Below are 21,663 nucleotides of genomic sequence, written 5' to 3' on the forward strand. Positions count from 1 at the left end.
GCGCACATAGTACATGAAACGTTAAAAAGGCTTGGTATGTACTGGGTTCAAGTTATGCTAACCTTGTATGGTTATGCATGGTCATTTGTTTTTGCAGTTCGATCGATGTTTATTTACACGGCAATGCGTGGGAAGAACAATACAACCCCTACATTGCCATGTAAATAAACATTGATCGAACTGCAAAAACAAATGACCATGCATAACCATACAAGGTTAGCATAACTTGAACTCAGTACATACCAAGCCTTTTTAACGAATATAAACCAACAGAAGCAAGGATAATCTGGAGACAGATGAAGAGTCAGAAGTGACTTTAATAGAAGAGGATAATATTGTACGTTTGGGGATTGCTAGGTCTACTTCCACTCCTGTGCCTGTAGAAAACGCAGAAGTGGACAACCCTGTGTATGCTACGGAACCGGAAGTCCAAACTCTCCCCCGAGCCAAACGCCGCTGGACAGCCTAGCAAGGTGCGACAGGTAGAGAGCCAAGGCAGGAGGTCGATTTACGTGTTCTTGAACACCTTGAAAAAAGAGCGACAGAAACTGAAGAGGGCACCTTTTGTCGCTCTATGGCAAATATTCTCAATAGAGTGCCAAAGGAGAGGCAGATGACGTGCCAATCGGCACTAATAGTAGTAGTAGAGGTTTTTGCCACACACCCAGACCCACGTGACCTGTACCAAGCCATAGAATATCATCGTCGGGGCTGTGATGGTAGCAACTTCCGCTGTGTCCCTTCAGCACCTGCAACAACTTCTCAACCCAGGCAGCATCCGCCATACGATACCTCAATGCCGTTATTGAGCCAAGATTGTCCAGGCTATGGCATGCCAGGACCTTCGTCACAGCATTACCGGCAGATGCAGCAGGGCGAGGCTGTTCCACGACCCCATCACGACCCAGCATCTTCTCAATTTTATGATTTATAATTTTGTACAATTATATTGTTTTCATTTTGTTTCATGACACTGTTGAGTTTAAGATTTAAAGAAGATTAGATAGTTAATTGTGTGTTTGTATTTTTTCTTTGGAGTAATGTGATTGCTTCAGTGCTCTGTGTGCTGTGAATACGCATGAGGCCCCATTCACATCACGTGAAAAGCACTTTGTTTATCTTTTACATCGGGAAATCTGCCGATGTACAAGATAAACGCATCCATAGGCTCCATTATCCTGACGGAGACCGAAACAGTGTCCTTTTGGCCTCCGTCGGACTGGAATACGTCGGTATACCTTATATTTGAATGATGGAGTAGCGTAGTAAACCACGGTATTCCATCCTGTGGGTTCCTACATAAAAAACGTACACATCTAGGGATAGTGAAGTCAGGAGCTTCCACGGTGTTGTAGTCCCTGGCCAGAGGGCTATTACATAGCTCTCTCTGGGACTACGGTCCCCTGAAAATACCTGAAGTCACTGTCTCACTCATATATGGACAGTGACGGCAAGAGAAGGTGCTGTAGTTCCCGAGTAGAGCATCAGCTGATGCTATGTTCTCCGAATCCAGCGATAGGGATCTCCTGAAGTCACTGTCCATAAATGCACAATGAGTTCAGTCGTTTTCACAGGGACGGTCCCCCGGCAACGTATCCCACTGTATGCCATACAGTGGGATACGTTTGGGCCTTTTGTCGTAGGTATACATCGGTGTTTACGACATATACCTCCAATGGAAGCCCCTAATGGTGTGAGTGTGCACATGCAAGATCTTGAATTCCAAAAACTTTTATGCCAAATGGATTTCCTAACATTTAAGGACTCTCCTCCATATAGGCCACTAGCATCTACTGTTTTGGCGTATGACATACGGGACACCCACCAACCGGCTGTTTGGAAGTAGGTACTACGCTCATATGATCACTGTTCCCCCTTAATCCCTTCAAGACACAGCCTGTTTTGGCCTTCAGGACACAGCCAATTTTTTCAAATCTGACATGTTTCACTTTATGTGGTAATAACTTCGGAATGCTTTTACCTATCCAAGCGATTCTGAGATTGTTTTCTCGTGACACATTGGACTTTATGTTACTGGCAAAAGTTGCTCAATACATTAAGTATTTAATTGTGAAAAACACCAAAATTTAGCGAAAAATTGCAAAAATTAGCATTTTTCTAAATTTATATGTATCTGCTTGTAAGATAGATAGTAATACCACACAAAATTGTTGCTAATTAACATCACCCATATGTCTTCTTTAGATTGGCATCGTTTTTTGAACATCCTTTTATTTTTCTATGACATCACAAGGCTTAGAACTTTAGCAGCAATTTCTCAAATTTTCAAGAAAATGGCAAAAGGCTATTTTTACAGGGGCCAGTTCAGTTGTGAAGTGGATTTTAGGGCCTTATATATTAGAAACCCTCGATAAGTCATCCCATTTTAAAAACTTCACCCCTCAAAGTATTCAAAACAGCATTTAGAACGTTTCTTAACCCTTTAGATGTTTCACAGGAATTAAGGCAAAGTAGATTTGAAATTTTCAAATTTCTTTTTTTTTTTGCAGAAATTCATTTTTCATCTATTTTTTTTGTAACACAGAAAGTTTTACCAGAGAAATGCAACTCAATATCTATTGCCCAGATTCTGCACTTTTTAGAAATACCTGTGGCCCTAGTGCACTTATTGACTGAAGCACCGGCCTCAGAAGCAAAGGAGCACCTAGAGGATTTTGGGGCCTCCTTTTTATTAGAAAATATTTTATGCTCCATGTCGGGTCTGAAAGGCTCTTGCGGCACCAAAACAGTGGAAATCCCCCAAAAGTGACCCCATTTTGGAAACTATACCCCTTGAGGAAATTATCTAGGAGTATAGTGAGTATTTTGACCAAGCAGGTTTTTTACAGAAATTATTGGAAGTAGGCAGTGAAAATGAAAATCTACATTCTTTCAAAGAAAATGTAGGTTTAGCTAATTTTTTCTAATTTCCACAAGGACTAAAAGGAGAAAATGCACCACTACTTTTGTAAAGCAATTTCTCCCGAGTAAAACAATACCCCGCATGTGGTCATAAACGGCTGTTTGGATGCACGGCGGAGCTTAGAAGGGAAAGAGCGCCATTTGGCTTTTGGAGCTCAAATTTAGCAGGAATGGTTTGCGGAGACCACGTCACATTTGCAAAGCCCCTAAGGGACCAATACAGCAAACACCAAAAAAGTGACTCTATTTAGGAAACTACACCCCTTGAGGAATCCATCTAGAACCCACAGGGGTTTCATAGATGTTATTAGAATTGGGCAGTGAAGATAAAAAAAATCCTTTTTTTCCAATAAGACGTAGCTTTAGTTCAAAATTTTTCATTTTCTCAACAAATAAAGGAATAAAAGAACTCCAACATTTGTAAAGCAACTTCTCTGGAGTACGGCAATACCGCATTTGTGGTCATAAACTGCTGTTTGGGCATACGGTAAGGATCAGAAGAGAAGGAGCGCCATTTGGCTTTTGGAGCACAGATTTTGCTGGATTGGTTTCTTGACACCATGTCACATTTGCAAAGCTCCTAAGGTACCAGTACAGTGGAAACTCCCCAAAAGTGACTCGATTCACAAAACTACACCCCTTGAGGAATTCATCTAGGGGTGTAGTGAGCATTTTGACCCCACTGGTGTTTCATAGATTTTATTAGAATTGGGCAGTGAAAATAAAAAAAAAACTTTTTCTTCAATAAGATGTAGTTTTAGCTGAAAATGTTTCATATTCTCAACAAATAAATGAAAAAAAGCGCCCCAACACTTGTAAAGCAACTTCTCCTGTGTACGGCAATACCACATATGTGGTCATAAACTGCTGTTTGCGCACAGAGTAGGGCTCAGAAGGGAAGGAGCACCATTTGGCTTTTGAAGTACAGATTTTGCTGGATTGGTTTCTGGTCGCTATGTCGCATTTGCAAAGTCCCTGTGGGACCAAAACAGTGGAAACCCCCCAGAAGTGACCCCATTTTGGAAACTACACCCCTCAAGGTGTAGTGAGCATATTAACCCCACAGGTGATTGGCAGAAATTGGTGTGCACTCGATGTTGCAGAGTGAAAATCGCTTTTCAATAGATATGCCAATATGTGGCGCCCAGTTGTGCCACTGGAGACACACACCCCAAAAATTGTTAAAAGGGTTCTCCGGGGTATGGCGATGCCATATATGTGGAAGTAAACTGCTGTTTGGGCACACTGTAGGGTTCAGAAGGGAGGTAGCGCCATTTGGCTTTTGGAGCATGGATTTTGCTGTTTTTTTTGTGGGACGAGCTGTAGTTTTTATTGGTACCATTTTGGGATACATGCGACTTTTTGATCACTTGTTATCCTTTTTTTTTTGGGAGGCAAGGCGACCAAAAAACAGCAATTCTGGCATATTTTTTTAGTTCTTTTTATACAGCGTTCACCACGCATTATAAATTACATGTTAGCTTTATTCTGCGGGTCAGTCCGATTCCGGTAATACCTAATTTATAGCACTTTTTTATGTTTTACAACTTTTTTCACAATAAAATAACTTTTGTAAAGAGAATGGATTTTTTCTGTTGCCAAGTTGTGAGAGCCATAACGGTTTTACATTTTTCGTCGAAGGAGCTGTATGAGGGCTTGTTTTTAGCGAGACGAGTTATAGTTTTGATAGGTACCATTTTTAGGTACATGCGACTTTTTGATCACTTTTTATTTCAATTTTTGGAAGACAAAGTGACCAAAAAATAGCGATTATGTCAGTATTTTTTAGTTATTATTTTTACGGTGTTCACTGTGCCGAATAAATAACATAATATTTTTATAGTTAAGGTCGTTACGGTCGCAGTGATACCAAATATGTATGGCTTTATTATTTTTTTCAATAATAAATGACTTGATAAGGGAAAAAGGGTGATTGTGTTTTGTGTTATTATTTGAAACTTTTATTGTATTTTTTACAACTTTTATTTTTACTTTTTTTACACTTTTTTTTTTTTTTACACTTTTCTTTAGTCCCACTAGGGGACTTGAAGGTCACACTGTTTGTTTGATGTTCTAATACATTGCACTACCTATGTAGTACAATGTATTAGAACTGTCAGTTGTTCACTGACAGCAAGCCGATCAGGCTCCGCCTCCGGGCGGGGCCTAATCGGCTTACTTAATGGCAGATAGGAAGCCATTGTTAGGGCTCCTGTTGCCATAGTAGCAGTCGTCCAGCCTTGCCATCGCATTGCAAGGCTGCCAATTTGCTACAAACCTCTAGGATGCAGCGATCACAATGGATCGCTGCATCAAAGGGGTTAATGCCAGGAATCGGAGCTAGCTCCGGTTCTTGGCGATAGATCGGGGTGTCCGCTGTAACATACAGCGGACACCCACTGCTGATGACGCCGGCTCAGCTTCTGAGCCGGCGCCATCTTGCCGATGGTACCGGAAGCCTCCTGGGCCCCGCCGCCGATGGGGCATAGGAGGATTCCGTTACTGGTGGACCGCGAGGTAAGTATTAGCCCTCCGATCGCCTTTGCAGCCACCGGCAACCCAGCGATCACGATGCTGGGGTGCTGGTGGCTATAAACTCCTCACATGCTGCGATCTCTATTGAACGCAGCATGTGAGGGGTTAATCGGTCGGATCGGAGGCTAGCTCCGGTCCAGGCCGATACCTCAGGGTGCCAGCTGTAACATACAGCAGTCACCCGGCGGTGATGTCGCTGACTCAGCTCCTGAGCCAGCTCCATCTGTTTCACGTACAGTTACGTGGAGATGCGGGAAAAGACCATCTCCCATCACGTAACTGTACGTGAAATGGTGGGAAGGGATTAAAAACAAACAGCTGTTTGGTAGGTGTCTTGTGTGTTAAAAAAAACCACATGAAATACTTGTGGCCTATAATGATGATAGACCATCTTTTGATATTCTCAGGATAAATTAGTTACTATGGCTGACTAAAAGGAACAATAACTGTAAATTTATGTTTTAACTTTTTGAAAAACATAATGAGGTATTGGTTTGCATTTCTGCCAAATGTATAGAATCACATTTTTTTTAAAAATTAATAAATAATTAAAAAAAAAAAAGACAGAAATACATTAGCTCGCAACCCGCGTCAAGGGTCCTCATTCTCTTCCGAGTCCCTACTCCACTACTGCAACTTTAAACTAAACTAACATTTGTAACATAGACAGGAAATACAACAGTCCCAATGAAATTTAATTTGGCCCACGAAGCAAATCCATTTGCCAAGGAACTGCTCCCTCAGGTGATACAAAATAGTCTGTATACAAATCACGGACGGCCAGTCTAGACACTCCAGGTCTTCCATGCTGTCTGTAGTCCAAAGAGATGGTATCTGTTGACAAATGGTTCAGCTCAGCGTCCACTGCCGACACATGAATCCTCAGGAAATCGTGGAGGACAACACAGGCTTGGATAACCTTTGTCACATTCGCAGGATCCATCTGAATGGAGCTCTGGAACACACACCACTTGCTGCTTAGAATTCCAAAGGCGCACTCCACATTATGTCTCGCACGGGTAAGGCGGTAGTTAAAAATGCGCCTCCGTTCATCTAAGCCACGCCTAGGGAATGGACACATCAGGTGAGGGGACAGTCCGAAGCCTTCATCACCCACAATGACAAAGGGTGCTGGAGGTCCTGTAGATCCTGGAAGCTTGTCTAGGTTCTGGAAGGTCGAGCTGGTTAGACGCTAGCCGTTCACCCATTCTGGAAGCCCTGAAGATGCCAGCATCCGCAGAGCTTCCATAGGCCCCAATATCGTCAATTACAAACCGATAGTCACTGTCAGCCAAGGCCAACAGCACCACCGAGAAAAACTGTTTGTAATTAAAATATGAGTCCAGGACGAAGGTCCGCCAGCAGACGATCAAAACTTTGAACGGACATACGGCAGTAGCTGAGGAACATGTCCGGGTGCTGCCCCAGGTCTGAGTAGAGGATGTTGAATTTCCCCTTCCTAAGCCGTTGGGACACAATGGGGTGAACCCAATACCTCCTCCTCCTCTTCGGTTCTTCGTCCAGCATTGCTGGCTGCTGTCCAAATTGCCTGGAGAGGAGCCAGTTCAGGAGTATATCATCCACATCAACAGAAGAAATCTTCACAGTGAGGAATTGCCAAAAACCACAGCTATATCAGCAGCGCAATCTGACAGAACTCGTACAAAGCAAAGATAAGCAAAAATGCATAAGGAAATGTCTCCTGAGCGATCATGTGACCTTTTAAAGGGGTTGGGACAGGCTTGTGACATCATGCTGTACCTAGACTTTTTTTTTTTAACCCCTTCAGGACTGAGCCTGTTTTGGCCTTCAGGACAAAGCCGATTTTTCAAATCTGACATGTGTCACTTTATGTGGTAATAACTCTGGAATGCTTTTACCTACCCAAGCGATTCTGAGATTGTTTTCTCGTGACATATTGTACTTTATGTTAGTGAAAAAATTTGGTCGATAAATTCAATATTTAATTGTGAAAAACATCAAAATTTAGAGAAAATTTGCAAAAATTAAAATGTTTCGAAATTTAACTCTATCTGCTTGCAAGACAGATAGTAATACCACACAAAATACTTACTAGTTTATATTTCCCATATGTCTACTTTATATTTGCATCGTTTTTGGAACTTTCTTTTATTTTTCTAGGATGTTACAAGGCTTAGAACTTTAGCAGCAATTTCTCATATTTTCAAGAAAATTTCAAAAGGATATTTTTTCAGGGACCAGTTCAGTTCTGAAGTTAGTTTAGGGACCTTATATATTAGAAAGTCCCCATAAATTAACCCATTTTGAAAACTGCACCCCTCAGAGTATTCAAAACAGCATTCAGAAAGTGTATTAACCCTTTAGGCATTTCAGAGGAATTAAAGCAAACTACAGGTGAAATTTACAAATTTCATTTTTTTTGCCAAAATTCTTATGTAATCCATTTTTTTCAGTAACACAGAAGGTTTTTACCATGAAATGCAACTGAATAGTTATTGCCCAGATACTGCACTTTTTAGAAATATCCCACATGTGGCCCTAGTGTGCTAACGGACTGAAGCACAGGCCTCAGAAGCAAAGGAGCACCTAGGGGATTTTGGGGACACACCCCAAAAGTGACCCCATTTTGGAAACTGAACCCCTCAATTAATCTTTCTAGGGATATAGTTAGCATTTTGACCCCACAGTTGTTTTGCAAAATTTATTTGAATTCGTGTGTGAAGATGAAAATCTACTTTTTTTCTGAAAAAACATAGAAATTTTTAATTTTTACAATGAATAAAGGAGGAAAAGCACCACGACATTTGTAAAGCAATTTCTCCCGATTACGGCAATACCACATATGTGGTAATACACTGCTGTTTGGACCCACTGGAGGACTCAGAAGAGAAGGAGCGTCATTTGGATTTTGTAGCACGGATTTTGCTGGAATAGTTTTCAGTGCCATGTCGCGTTTGCAATGCCCTGGAGGGACCAAAACAGTGGAAACACACCAAAAGTGACCCCATTTTGGAAACTGCACCCCTCAATGAATCTTTCTAGGGGTATAGTTAGCATTTTGACCCCACAGTTGTTTTGCGAAATTTACTTGAATTCATGTGTGAATATGAAAATCTACTTTTTTTCTGAAAAAACATAGAAATTTTTGATTTTTACAAGGAATAAAGGAGAAAAAGCACCACAATATTTGTAAAGCAATTTCTCCCGATTACGGCAATACCACATATGTGGTAATACACTGCTGTTTGGACCCACAGGAGGACTCAGAAGAGAAGGAGTGTCATTTGGATTTTGTAGCACAGATTTTGCTGGAATAGTTTTCAGTGCCATGTCGCGTTTGCAATGCCCTGGAGGGATCAAAACAGTGGAAACACCCCAAAAGTGACCCCATTTTGGAAACTGCACCCCTCAAGGAATCTTTCTAGGGGTATAGTTAGCATTTTGACACCACAGTTGTTTTGCGAAATTTATTTGAATTCGTGTGTGAAGATGAAAATCTACTTTTTTTCTGAAAAAACATAAAAATTTTAGATTTTTACAAGGAATAAAGGAGAAAAAGCACCACAACATTTGTAAAGCAATTTCTCCCGATTGCGGCAATACCACATATGTGATAATACACTGCTGTTTAGACCCACAGCAGGGCTCAGAAGAAAAGGAGCGTCATTTGGATTTTGGAGCACGGATTTTGCTGGAATAGTTTTCAGTGCCCTGGAGGGACCTAAACAGTGGAAACCCCCAAAAGTGACCCCATTTTGGAAACTGCACCCCTCAAGGAATCTTTCTAGGGGTATAGTTAGCATTTTGACACCACAGTTGTTTTGCAAAATGTATTTGAATTCGTGTGTGAAGATGAAAATCTACTTTTTTTCTGAATAAACATAGAAATTTTAGATTTTTACAAGGAATAAAGGAGAAAAAGCACAACAACATTTGTAAAGCAATTTCTCCCGATTGCGGCAATACCACATATGTGATAATACACTGCTGTTTGGACCCATAGCAGGGCTCAGAAGAGAAGGAGCGTCATTTGGATTTTGGAGCTTGGATTTTGCTGGAATGGTTTTCAGTGCCCTGGAGGGACCTAAACAGTGGAAACCCCCCAAAAGTGACCCCATTTTGGAAACTGCACCCCTCAAGGAATCTTTCTAGGGGTATAATTAGCATTTTGACCCCACAGTTGTTTTGCGAAATTTATTTGAATTAGTGTGTGAAGATGAAAATCTACTTTTTTTTCTGGAAAAAATAGACATTTTTAATTTTTACAAGGAATAAAGGAGAAAAAGCACCCCTACATTTGTAAAGAAATTTCTCCCGATTACGGCAATACCACATATGTGGTAATATACTGCTGTTTGGACCCACAGCAGGGCTCAGAATAGAAGGAGCGTCATTTGGATTTTGGAGCGCGGATTTTGCTAGAATAGTTTTTAGTGCCATGTCGCGTTTGCAATGCACTGGGGGGACTAAAACAGTGGAAACCCCCCAAAAGTGACCCCATTTTGAAAACTACGCCCCTCAAGGAATTTTTTCTAGGGGTGTGATCACTTTTTTAACGCCATCGTTTTTTTGCAGAATCTTGTGGATATCTATCGTGAAAAAGAACATATGACAAATGATTCATTTATAGGACAGATTTTTCAGACACAGAGCATGCAAGTGAAGAAAAGCACCTCAACATTTATCAGGATATTTCTTCTGAGTTTAGAAATACCCCCAAATTGGCCCTAATTCTCTGTTGCTGGACATATGGCAGGGCCAGAAAATATTGGAACATCACAAGGATTTTGAGGCCTTATTTTACTTGGATGATTTTTGGGCACCTGTCATGTTTGCATAGGCCTAAAAAATTACAAATCCTAGATATTCATCTAGGGGTATAATGGGAATTTTTGGTTTTGTTATGGGGCTGTTCAATTTTTAAATGGTGAAATGGTTATGGTAAATGGGAGGGACGGTAATTGTAAATGAAAGGGCCGAAAATTATCAATGAAAGGGACAGATGGAAATAAAATTTAGAAATCCAGAAAGGTGTGATATATCCGGAAGCACTCCTTTATACACAGTCCAGGGTGGGTGGGGCAGGTGTTACACTGGTATGTCGTGTCTTTTCTTATGCCTCTTTTGGCACAGACACGACACCTCTTCTGGGGGTGGCTTTTTTTTTGCGGTGGGCGGCACTTCACCAGGAAAGTGCTGACCTGGAACTATCCTGGAGACATCCGTACTTGCAGAGGCAGAACTTTCTCCTACCTCTGCCACATTCCCAAAGAGAAGGGATTTGATTACCTTCTCCTGGTACTCCAGGTATGTCCCCCTCCTGACCAGTGCTCCTGTATATTATAAAGGAGCTGTACAATGCCATTTGGATAAAGTACACCGCAAGTTTTTTATACCAAATTGTACGGCTTGAGCATCTGGTCAGAAAGGTCCACTCCCCCCATAAATTTGTTATATGCCTGGATGCAGACAGGCCGTGACGTGGTGGTGGGTGTTGCACCACGCACAGGGACAAGAGAGCAGGTGGCATCATGATTTGATGTTAGCATCAACACATCCTTCTTGTCCCTGAATTTCAAAAATAAGACCCCTTCGCTTTGGACCGCCCTGCTCTCCCCACGCTGCAGGGGTTGGCCGAGAAGGGTTTTTGGGAGCTGTCTCTGGTTTTTGCGGACCGTCCCACACGCCACCGTTTTTTGTTCCGCCAGGCATTTGAACAGGGGTACACTTGTGTACCAGTTGTCAATATACAAGTGGTACCCCTGATTAACAGTGGGTGCAGGAGGTCCCAGACAATCCTCCCAGTTGTGGTCAGGACGGGTGGACAGTTTGGGGGTTCAATCTGACTGTTTCTTCCCTCGTATATTCTAAAAGTATGTGTGTAGCCCGACTCCGACTCACACAACTTGTAGATCTTGATGCCATACCTGGCACGTTTGTTGGGCAAATACTGCCTGAACTTCACCCTTCCCTTGAAATGCACCAGGGACTCGTCAATGGCAATTTCTCTTGCAGGGGTATATGACATGGAAAACTTTTGGGCCAAATTGGAAATAAGGTGTCTAATTTTATAGAGACGATCGAAATTGGGGTCATCCTGGGGGGGGGGCACTGGGAATTATCATTGAAGTGCAAAAACTTCTGTATTGCCTCAAAACGAGCCCTGGGCATTGTGGTGCGGTATAAGAGGCAGTGGTAAAGAATATCAGTGGACCAATAGGCCCTCACCGATGGCTTCTTTGTTAGGCCCATGTTTAGGACCAATCCCCAGTACTGCAGCATTTCTGCTTTGTCGGTGGGATGCCACCTGTATGGCCTGGCATAAAAACTACCGGGGTTGGCAGCAATAAATTGTTGAGCACAAAGATTCGTTTGCTCAACAATTTTGTCCACAATGCTGTCCGAAAAAAAGAGCTGAAAAAACTCCATTTCAGACAGCCCTGCTGTCTGGACTTGGACCCCTGCAGCAGCAGTAAAGTCCGGTACTTGGGGGGTGTAGGAGGTTGGGGGCAACCAATTAGGTTCAGGTGCAGGTGTAACCTGAACACTAACCCTCCTGCGACTGCACAAAAGCAGACCCTGCATCACTCGCCGTATCTGTGTCCGATACCAGCATCTCATACGCCTCCTCTGCAGAAAATGTTTTGCGGGCCATTTTTTTATTTTTGTGTACAGTAAAGGTTTATGTACACTTGTATACTGTAGAAAGTGTATACAAAAAAATGTAGAATAGAACTTTTTTTTTTTTACATAAAGCGCTAAATACTAACACTAACGTACACTAATATATTTTTTAAATTTTTTTTATTTTATGACACTATAACTGACTAACACTAAACTACACTTGCAAAAAGACGATGACTAACTGACAATCACACACTGACTGACGCTAACTGACGGACGCTAACTGGCTGAGACTGACGCTGACGAACAGGCGGTCTGACGATGACTAACGGACGATCTGACCCAAACAGGCGATCTGACGCTAACGGGCGATCTGACGCTGATAGGCGGTCTGACGCTTACTAAATTGACGCTGACTAACACTGACTAAATTGACGCTGACTAACACTGACTAAATTGACACTAACACTGACGCTGACTAACACTGACTAAATTGACGCTAACTAGATCTGACTAAACTAATACTGACGATGACTAACGGACGATCTGACGCTAACAGGCAATCCGACGCTGACAGGCGGTCTGACGCTGACTAAATTGACGCTGACTAACACTAAATTGACACTAACACTGACGCTGACTAACACTGACTAAATTGACGCTAACTAGATCTGACTAAACTAACACTGACGATGACTAACGGACGATCTGACGCTAACGGGCAATCTGACGCTGACAGGCGGTCTGACGCTGACTAAATTGACGCTGACTAACACTAAATTGACACTAACACTGACTAGTGACGCTGACTAACACTGACTAAATTGACACTGACTAGATCTGACTAAACTAACACTGGCTAAATTGACGCTAAGGGTATGTGCACACACACTAATTACGTCCGTAATTGACGGACGTATTTCGGCCGCAAGTCCCGGACCGAACACAGTGCAGGGAGCCGGGCTCCTAGCATCATAGTTATGTACGATGCTAGGAGTCCCTGCCTCTCTGCAGGACAACTGTCCCGTACTGTAATCATGTTTTCAGTACGGGACAGCAGTTCCACGGAGTAGCAGGGACTCCTAGCATCGTACATAAGTATGATGCTAGGAGCCCGGCTCCCTGCACTGTGGTCGGTCCGGTACTTGAGGCCGAAATACGTCCGTCAATTACGGACGTAATTAGTGTGTGTGCACATACCCTAACACTGACTAAACTAACGCTGACTAGATCTGACGAAAGAAAAGCTCCCTTATAGACTGGGAGAGGAGGGGAGGGGGTGATCACAGTTTGGGACTGCGATCAAGGGGTTAATGTAGGTTTTAAGTGTTTTTTGTTAAACACTCGTTGCACACGACGGCTGCAGGCTCTGATCTCCTCCACTTCCTGACTCCAACAGAGGAGATCAGAGCCTGTGACGTTGATCTCTAACGTGCTAAGCTCCAATTGATTAGTCTGTACAGACTAACCAATCGGAGCCTCTCTAACAAGGGACCGCTTCGATTGGTCCCTTGTACTCTGCCTGGACACCAGGGCAGATGGACTACACAGTTAAACGCCGCTGCGGTGTAGCGCCGCGCGGCGGTTAACTTTTAAAGTGCAGACGTAACTGCACGTCAAGGTGCATGAACTTACTTCACAGCTTGACGTGCAGTTACGTCAAGGTGCGGGAAGGGGTTAATCCGCATTTTGCGGATTACACACGGATGAACTGCGGAGGAGATTTGAGCCACAAACACAGAACACGGTCCTGGAATTTGCGGACCAGAAAAACACTATGGTTGTGTGCATGAGGCCTAAAACTGAAAGCAAGAAAGATGAAAGATTAAAACGGATCAGTTTAAAAAGGAGTATGACTGATGACAAACTGACACAAACGGAAAGAGAAGAGTCAGTTTTTTTGCAGTCAAAAACAAACATATTTTACCTTCCGTTGCATTCAGTCTGGCATCAGTCAGTCTGTCCGTTTTTTTAATTTCAACGGATCCTCTAGAACGAATGCCACAACGCAGATGTAAACGAAGCCTAAATTCACACTTGAGTTATATAATCCGTTACTCTGGTCCGTTTTTAGATTAGTTGATGTTATTAAAATAATGGATGCAAACGGATGGTAAATAGTCAGTTTTTTTAAGGCCCTGTTCACATCACCATTGCCATTTAGTTGAGGGGTTTCCGAGGGAGGTAACGTTGGGTTAACCCCTCAAAGGTAAGGCAAACGGAAACCTCAGCTTCCGTTTTCCTCACCATTGAACTCAATGGTGACGGAAACCTAGCTAACGGTTTCCGTTTTTCCCCTTTGTGAACGGGTTCCGTTGTTTTGACGGAATCAATAGCGCAGTCGACTGCGCAATTGATTCTGTCAAAACAGTTCTTACTGGCTTTCGTTTATGTATACTCATTGAGTAATGGGGATATGTATGAAAGTATGTATGGGTATACCAAGGCAATTTTAACTTGACCCTGATAGCCGCGCTTGCCCGACGGCTGCAGCCATGGATCTGTGAGCAGTGGCCCGCATCTCCTCCCCAGGAGACGCCAGCGCTCACTTCCGCTCCGTTCTGCTGCGTCCCCTAGGGTGCGCACGCACGCTCGTGCCCGGCCTTAAAGGGCAAGCGCGCCCACATGAGAATAATCATCAATTAACTCATGATCACCCTGGACTATAAAAAGGGCTCTGCCCTTTTCTCATTGCAATAGTGAAGCATGCTGGAGGTTCCTTTCAAGTTTGGGGTTGCATTCCAGCAAAATAAGTTGGGGATTTGGTCAGAATAATGGTGTCCTCAATGCTGAGAAAGATACTTATCCATCATGGAAAATCATCAGGGAATTTGATTGGTTCCAAATTTATTCTGCAGCAGGACGACGCCACATATACAGCAAATGTCAATAAGAACTATCTTCAGCGTAAAGAAGAACAAGGAGCATTGGAAGTGATGATATGACCTCCACATAGCCCTGATCTCATCACCATCCTGTCTGTCTGGGATTACATGGAGAGATAGAAGGATTTGAGGAAGCCTACATCCACAGAAGATCTGTGATTAGTTCTCCAAGATGTTTGGAAAAACCTCCCAGCCGAGTTCCTTCCAAAAACTGGGTACAAGTGCACCTAGAAGAATTGATGCTATTTTAAAGGCAAAGGGTGGTCACACAAATTTGATTTAGATTTCTCTTCTGTTCATTCACTTTGCATTTTGTTGATTGATAAAAAAAAAATCTATTAACTCTTCTATTTTTGAAATCATTCTTACTTTTCTCCAAAGCTGCCTAAAACTTTTGCACAGCACAGTATGTTGTGTATTTTTTATTTTACATTGATATCCCTGCATAGTATTCCTATAGCTTTGGTAGTTTTACATTCTGAGCTTGACATAATTCATACATCTTTTCATCATATACGTCCCTTCAGGGTTCAGGCTGTGACGGCAGTATTGTTGTATGTATTTTCTAACATGACACACCTGATATTTTAAAGTATATGAATCGCTAGTACACTATAGGTCTTTTAGGCACCAATTATATGTACTGTTCCCTTAGTTATATCCACGATTCTCTATATGATGCATGAGTATTAACGTGTCCATCTATGATGTATGGGTTTAAAAAGAGGTATTATTATAACATTGTTTTATTTATGAGGACCTTATGAACTTAATTGTTGAATATTCAAAATAAGTTTTTTCCCCAATGTTTCAGAGCAATGACTTATTTTATGTGTATCTTGTTTTAAACCTTGACCCTGTAACTCCGCTCATGTGTTTAATCATCTCATTGTCTGAAGACGGTGAACATGCACCCTAAAACCCATTACTAAAGCATTTTCATTAGATGTAATCCATTTCAACTTGGAGATTTGTTCATCTGGAGTCCGGTGCCATTGAGGTCTGGTATTTTATTCATCAAGGATTGCTAGAAGATTTCAGATCTAAAGTTAGAATTGTGATTGAAGCTATGGATAAGGATTAATAACAGATCTACTGTATATAAATTCTTGTGCAATGTCTTTATATAGTAACAACTCTTTTTGTAGATTAATTCTATATGTTAAAGGGAACATGTCCTCTTTGTTATGCTGCCCTCACTGTGCATAAAGTAGTGACAGATACGCTGATTTCAGTGGTCTCTCATTTATGGTCTAATATTAAGTAGTTTTGGAGACCTTACACTTCAGTCCTTGGTAGCTTGCAACCAGCACAGCCAGAGAGGAGTCACACTTATCAATGTACTGCTGTTCTCCCTGCCCACCTGCTGATTGGCAGATTTCTCCCTTTGCACAGAAATAGGGAGAAATCTGTCTGTAGCGTCCATGGCCACGGGCAGTCGGGTTTACTCACCTCCCGACGCCCGCAGCCATGGATCCGTGAGCACAGGTCCCCATCTCCTTCTTAGGAGATGCCAGCGCTCACTTCCGCTCCGGCCTGCTGTGTCCCGAAGGGTGCGCGCGCAGGCTCGTGCCCGGCCTTAAAGGGCCAGCGCGCGCACAAAGGAAATCGTCGTCATCATCATCAACTGCGACGATTTCCTGGTCTATAAGAAGGCTCCAAGCCTTCTGATCCTTGCCTGAGCGTTGTTAGTTTTCCCAGTCTGTCTTGCAAATGATCCCTTAGTGTTTCCCGTTCCAGTGGTTACCCATGCCTTGTTACCTGTTTCTGTATCCTGTGCTGTTCTTGTTCCTGTGCCTATTAGTGTCGGAGTCGTGTCACGTCTTGTGTCATCTGTCACGTACGGAGGAATTCGCCACGTCCTGTGTCATCTGCCACGTCCGGAGGAATCCGCCACGTCATTTGTCATCTGCCACGTCCAGAGAAATTCGCCATGTCTGGCGCAACCTGCGGCACCAGTGTCATCCGCCACATTTGGTGTTACCTGCTGCACCCATCTCCATCTGTAACAGAGCTGCGGCCACTGTCTGGACTATCCAGGTACCCTTGGGACATTGTATTGCTGGGGTTTTCCGTTGTTTGGCCAGCTCTCTCCCTGCTACGGAGGTACGGCCTAGTGGGTCCAGTAGACCCGGTACGTGACAGTGTCAGTCAGCGGTGGATGGCCGGGGTTGGCTGAAGTTCATGATTAATAGTGTCTGTTCTGTAATGTTTGAATCTGAATCCCTAAGTATAATGGAGATAGTGTTATGCCCTGCGTATTCCCTAGGTATTACCGAGGCCAATAATTTTCATACTGTGATTTAATTTAGTGCTATGCCTTAATGTACCCGGATTTAGCTGTCTTGCATTGTTGTGTTGCGGCTGTATTACGTATTTTATTCCCTCTACTATAGCTGGGACCTGTACCTTGGATGAAAGGAAGAAAACATGCTGCATTGGAGAAGAAGGGTGTCGATCTGACAACTAAGATGCTGTGTACTATCATAATTGATGTTGTATTAGGTAGGGCAGGCGCTTGGCATGTTCACACAGTTACATTTGTGGCGCCATGATTTACGGCCTTGACGCCATTTTGGGCTGCATTGGATTTGCTCTGCAACAAGCTAATAAAGGATGCACGGTCTAGCGTGTGTGCGTCATCACGCCTGGGGTAGCGCTGTTTTATTAACCCCTTACCACAGGCTGAGTCTGCTCCATACTGTACAACGTGGGTGTCGTCTCTTTGGTACAGCCTATACTAGAGCGCAATCCCGCTTATTTAACCCTTTAAATGCCATGGTCAATAGTGTCCGCGGCATTTAAAGCATTAAAAAGAGGGGGGCGACCCCCTCTGATAGCCCATCACCCCCCCCCCCGCGTGAGGCGATTGCGGTGTGCCGATGTTGTTATGGCAGCCTAGGGGCCTAATGAAGGCACCCAGGTCTGCCATCTTTGTGCTCCTATTAAGACATGCGTCGGCTTGATGGAAGCCTGTCAGAAAGACGATTTACTGCAATACATTAGTATATAGTATAGTGTTGTATATAGTGAAAGCGATCCAGCAATTGCTGGTTCAATTCCCCTAGGGGGACTAATAAAAAAAAAGTAAAAATCAGATAAATAAAGTTTTTGTACAAAAAAAATATTAAAAGTTTAAAAAAAAAAACCTTTTCCCATTTTCCCCCTAAAGCATTGTAAAAAAAAGAAATAAACATAATTGGTATTACTGCATCCGTGAAAGTCTGTTACAATGTAACGCACAGTAAACGCCGTGAAAAAAAAAAAGGAAAACGCCAGAATTGCTGCTTTTTGGTCACCTCATCTCCCACAAACAATGGAATAAAAAGTGATCAAAAGCTTGCATGCACCTCAAAATGGTAACATTAAAAACTAAAGCTCGTCCTGCAAAAAATATGCCCTTATAGCTCTCAATCGATGGAAAAATTAAAACGTTATGGCTTTCAGAATTTGGCGACACAAAATTAATTTTATTTTCAGAGTTTGTTTTTTCCTTGCAAAAGTAGTAAAACATAAAAAACAAGATAAATTTGGTATCGCTGTAATTGTATCGACCCGCAGAATAAAGTTAATTAACATGTCGTTTTAATTGTTCGGTGAATGCTGTAAATATGAAGCACAAAAAACAATAGAGGAATGACTGTTTTTCTGGTTTTTTTTTACCCCACAAAGATTGTTTTCCCTGTTTCCTAATACATTATATGGTACAAAAATGATGCCATGAAAAACTACAACTCGTCCTGCATAAATGAAGCCCTGATAGGGCTATATCAACAGAAAAATAAAAAAGTTATGGCTTTTGAAAGGTGGGGAGGAAAAAATGTAAATGAAAATCTGAAAAATGGCTGCGGCTGGAATGGGTTAAATAGTGTTTAGCCCGCCAAAACAGCGTTCGGTGTTGGAATAGAGTGCTGGAGTGACCTTGAACGGCTTGCTGTACTGAAGGAGAGGAGAGTTATAGAGGTGTTGTTGCTAGGGGAAGGCAAAAAAAGCTGCTGTGTAGTTTGAAAGAGCTGGAGAAACTGGTTGCTGGGAACTGGAACTGAGGAGCCTGAGAGAGACTGCTGAGGATCGACCTAGTCAGTATGCATCGTTGCGCCTGAGGTGGCAACAGGTCCTGAAAAATAAGCAGGGGTGGTGTGTGAAGCCCCACCGTACTGATGACTGGGCGGTGAAGGGGACGTAATAGTGCTCATGGCCTCAAGACAGAGGAAGGTGGACCAGGAGTGTCCAACAGTAGTGCAAGACTAAGGGGAGAGTCAGTTCACATGGAGGCCTATAGAGGCTAGCAACCTCGTATCAATGGGGCACAAGACCCAAAGTTTACAGATGCAGCTACCATCTTAAAACCTGATGGGCCCAAGCAGTTAACCCTTATATTAAGGATGGGTGTCCTTAACTTTAAGGCCCCATGCACACGACCGTAAAAAACCTCTGTTTTTGCGGACCGCAATTGCGGTCCGCAAAAACGGAGCCATTCACTTTCATTGAACACTGACACCTTTCCGTAGCACTACGGAAGGGTGTCAGTGCCGTGGAAATGTTCCGGGAATTATGGAGCATGTCCGTTCTTTCGCATTTTGCGGGCCGTGCTCCCATACTTTGTATGGGAGCACGGCCCGAAAATGCGGCTGTCAGTCAGCGGCCGGCCGTGCCCGCAATCGCGGGCCGTGATTGCGGGCACGGTCGTGTGCATGGGGCCTCAGTCTGCCGGTTACCATTAGAGCAAGCCAGCCATATTGCCTGCCTGCTCCATTACAAAGCTAATGCCTAGTGAAAACATTGTATACATTGTAAATACTGGAACTACTTGCTGTGTCTCCCAGAAGGGAAGAATGCATATCATTTTCATGGCCGCGAGCAAAAGAACTGTACATATTTTTAAATGCAGAGTAAAACTTCATGCTTTGTCTCATCTCTTTCCATGACATTCCTGCAGATTCACCATCATACCCCACCCTCTACTTCGTTATACTTTTCTGGCTACTCTGGCCACACGCTACCAAGAATTAAAGTGTACGTTTTCCAAAACTACTTAACATTAGCACATAAGTGAGTCTGTTGATGCCCTTAGTGAGAGCAGCATAACGGAGATGACAGGTTCCCTTTGAATGTCAAGTGGTGTTTAAATGGGAATATTTGCTTTAAATTAAAAAAAGAAAACATTTTGGGGGGTAGAACAAGTTGAATTTTACAACAGTTAAATGTGGTGACTTTTTAATGTGGTGACTTTCTTGGTAAGTTTCTAGAATTCATGCAATGTTCCCGAATAATTGTACAGACGTTCTCTGGCTTTGTATCAGTGTGGGAATAAGACTCATACTCCCAGCTTGCACAGTAATAGATGCCACTATCTTTAGATGTTAAATAATTGATTAACAGGGTTTTTTTGTTTGATGTCTGTATAACAAATTTTTTCTGGTCAAATCCATCTTCATGAAAAGTTATGTTTTGTCCCAAATATAAAATTCTTTTTATTCCTTCATTTTGTTTTTCGACATACCAGTGAATATGGGATGACTGACTTTGGCAGGTTATACGAGCTGTTGACTTTTCACCACTACTCTTTACTAGAGAAAGCTGCGCGTTGTCTATGTTGACAGTCTGTGCATCTGGTAAAATAAGGGACAATGATAGAGATGAAACATTTTTTTTTGTCAAGCATGAGGAGGTCTAGCATAACATTGAACATTAACCTATCATTAGAACTTACATGGTAGAAAGAAAACAACCAAAATGCATAGATACAACATTATCTTAAGAAATCTTTGCTCTTTGAACATTTCCTTAATTTAGCTCTGCATTTGATATTGTATAATGATGACACACATCCTCTTCTCCGAAAGTATCAGCCCATCATGCAAATGAATCAGTTAAACTTGCCTCCTTTGTTCTTGTCTGCAAGAGACAGTCAGCTAATGACGATGTATATTATGCAGTATCCTAATAAATTTTGCAGCACCTTAAAGAGGCTGTCACTAATTTAATACTTCTCTATCTTTTACCTAATCTAATAAACGCTTTGATGTAGATGACTACTGTTTTGGTTTTTTTTAATTTAAAAAAAAAAAAAGTTTATTATTGATGAAGTTCTGATCATTTTTAGATTTATGCATGATTTCTAAATGCCCAAATGGGCGTTTTTTTTTTTCATTTCACCAAGTGGGCGTTGTAAAGAGAAGTGTATGATGCTGACCAATCAGCGTCATAAACTTCTCTTTATTCATGCCCAGCTTTATTCACAGCACAGCGTGATCTCGTGAGATCACGCTGTGACGTGACTTCCTCCCACAGGTCCTTCACCGGAGCGACGAGAAAATGACCAGACATTGCTTCCAGCTGTGCCAGGACGATAATCCTCCTCAGCAGCAGTCCTGGCATGGCTGGAGGCGATGTCTTGTCATTCTCCCATCGTTCCGGTGAAGGAACTGCGGGAGGAAGTCACATCACAGCATGATTTTACGAGATCACGCTGTGCAGTGAGTAAAGCTGGGCATGAATGAAGAGAAGTGTATGACGCTGATTGGTAAGCGTCATATACTTTTCTTTACAACACCCACTTGGTGAAACAAAAACAAAAAACGCCCAGTTTGACATTTAGAAAAAAGTTGCATAAATCTAAAAATTATCAGAACTTTGTCAATAATAAAAGTTTTAAAAAAAACAAAACAGTAGTTATCTACATCAAAGCGTTTATTAGATTAGGCAGGAGATA

General features: G+C 42.5%; 1 gene segment (V, D, J or C); it reads right to left on the reverse strand.

Annotated features, from left to right (window-relative positions):
- Positions 1-20,482, reverse strand: part of LOC142652545 (immunoglobulin kappa constant-like) — a gene marked incomplete at its 5' end in the record, with an annotated part of 36,289 nt that extends 15,807 nt beyond the window's left edge. Inside the window, 1 exon segment of the C gene segment in view lies at positions 20,452-20,482. Within this exon segment, the coding sequence occupies positions 20,452-20,482 (31 nt within the window).
- Positions 20,483-21,663: the final 1,181 nt, after the last annotated feature.

The sequence above is a fragment of the Rhinoderma darwinii genome, chromosome 5, assembly GCF_050947455.1.
Source record: "Rhinoderma darwinii isolate aRhiDar2 chromosome 5, aRhiDar2.hap1, whole genome shotgun sequence".
NCBI lineage: Eukaryota > Metazoa > Chordata > Amphibia > Anura > Rhinodermatidae > Rhinoderma > Rhinoderma darwinii.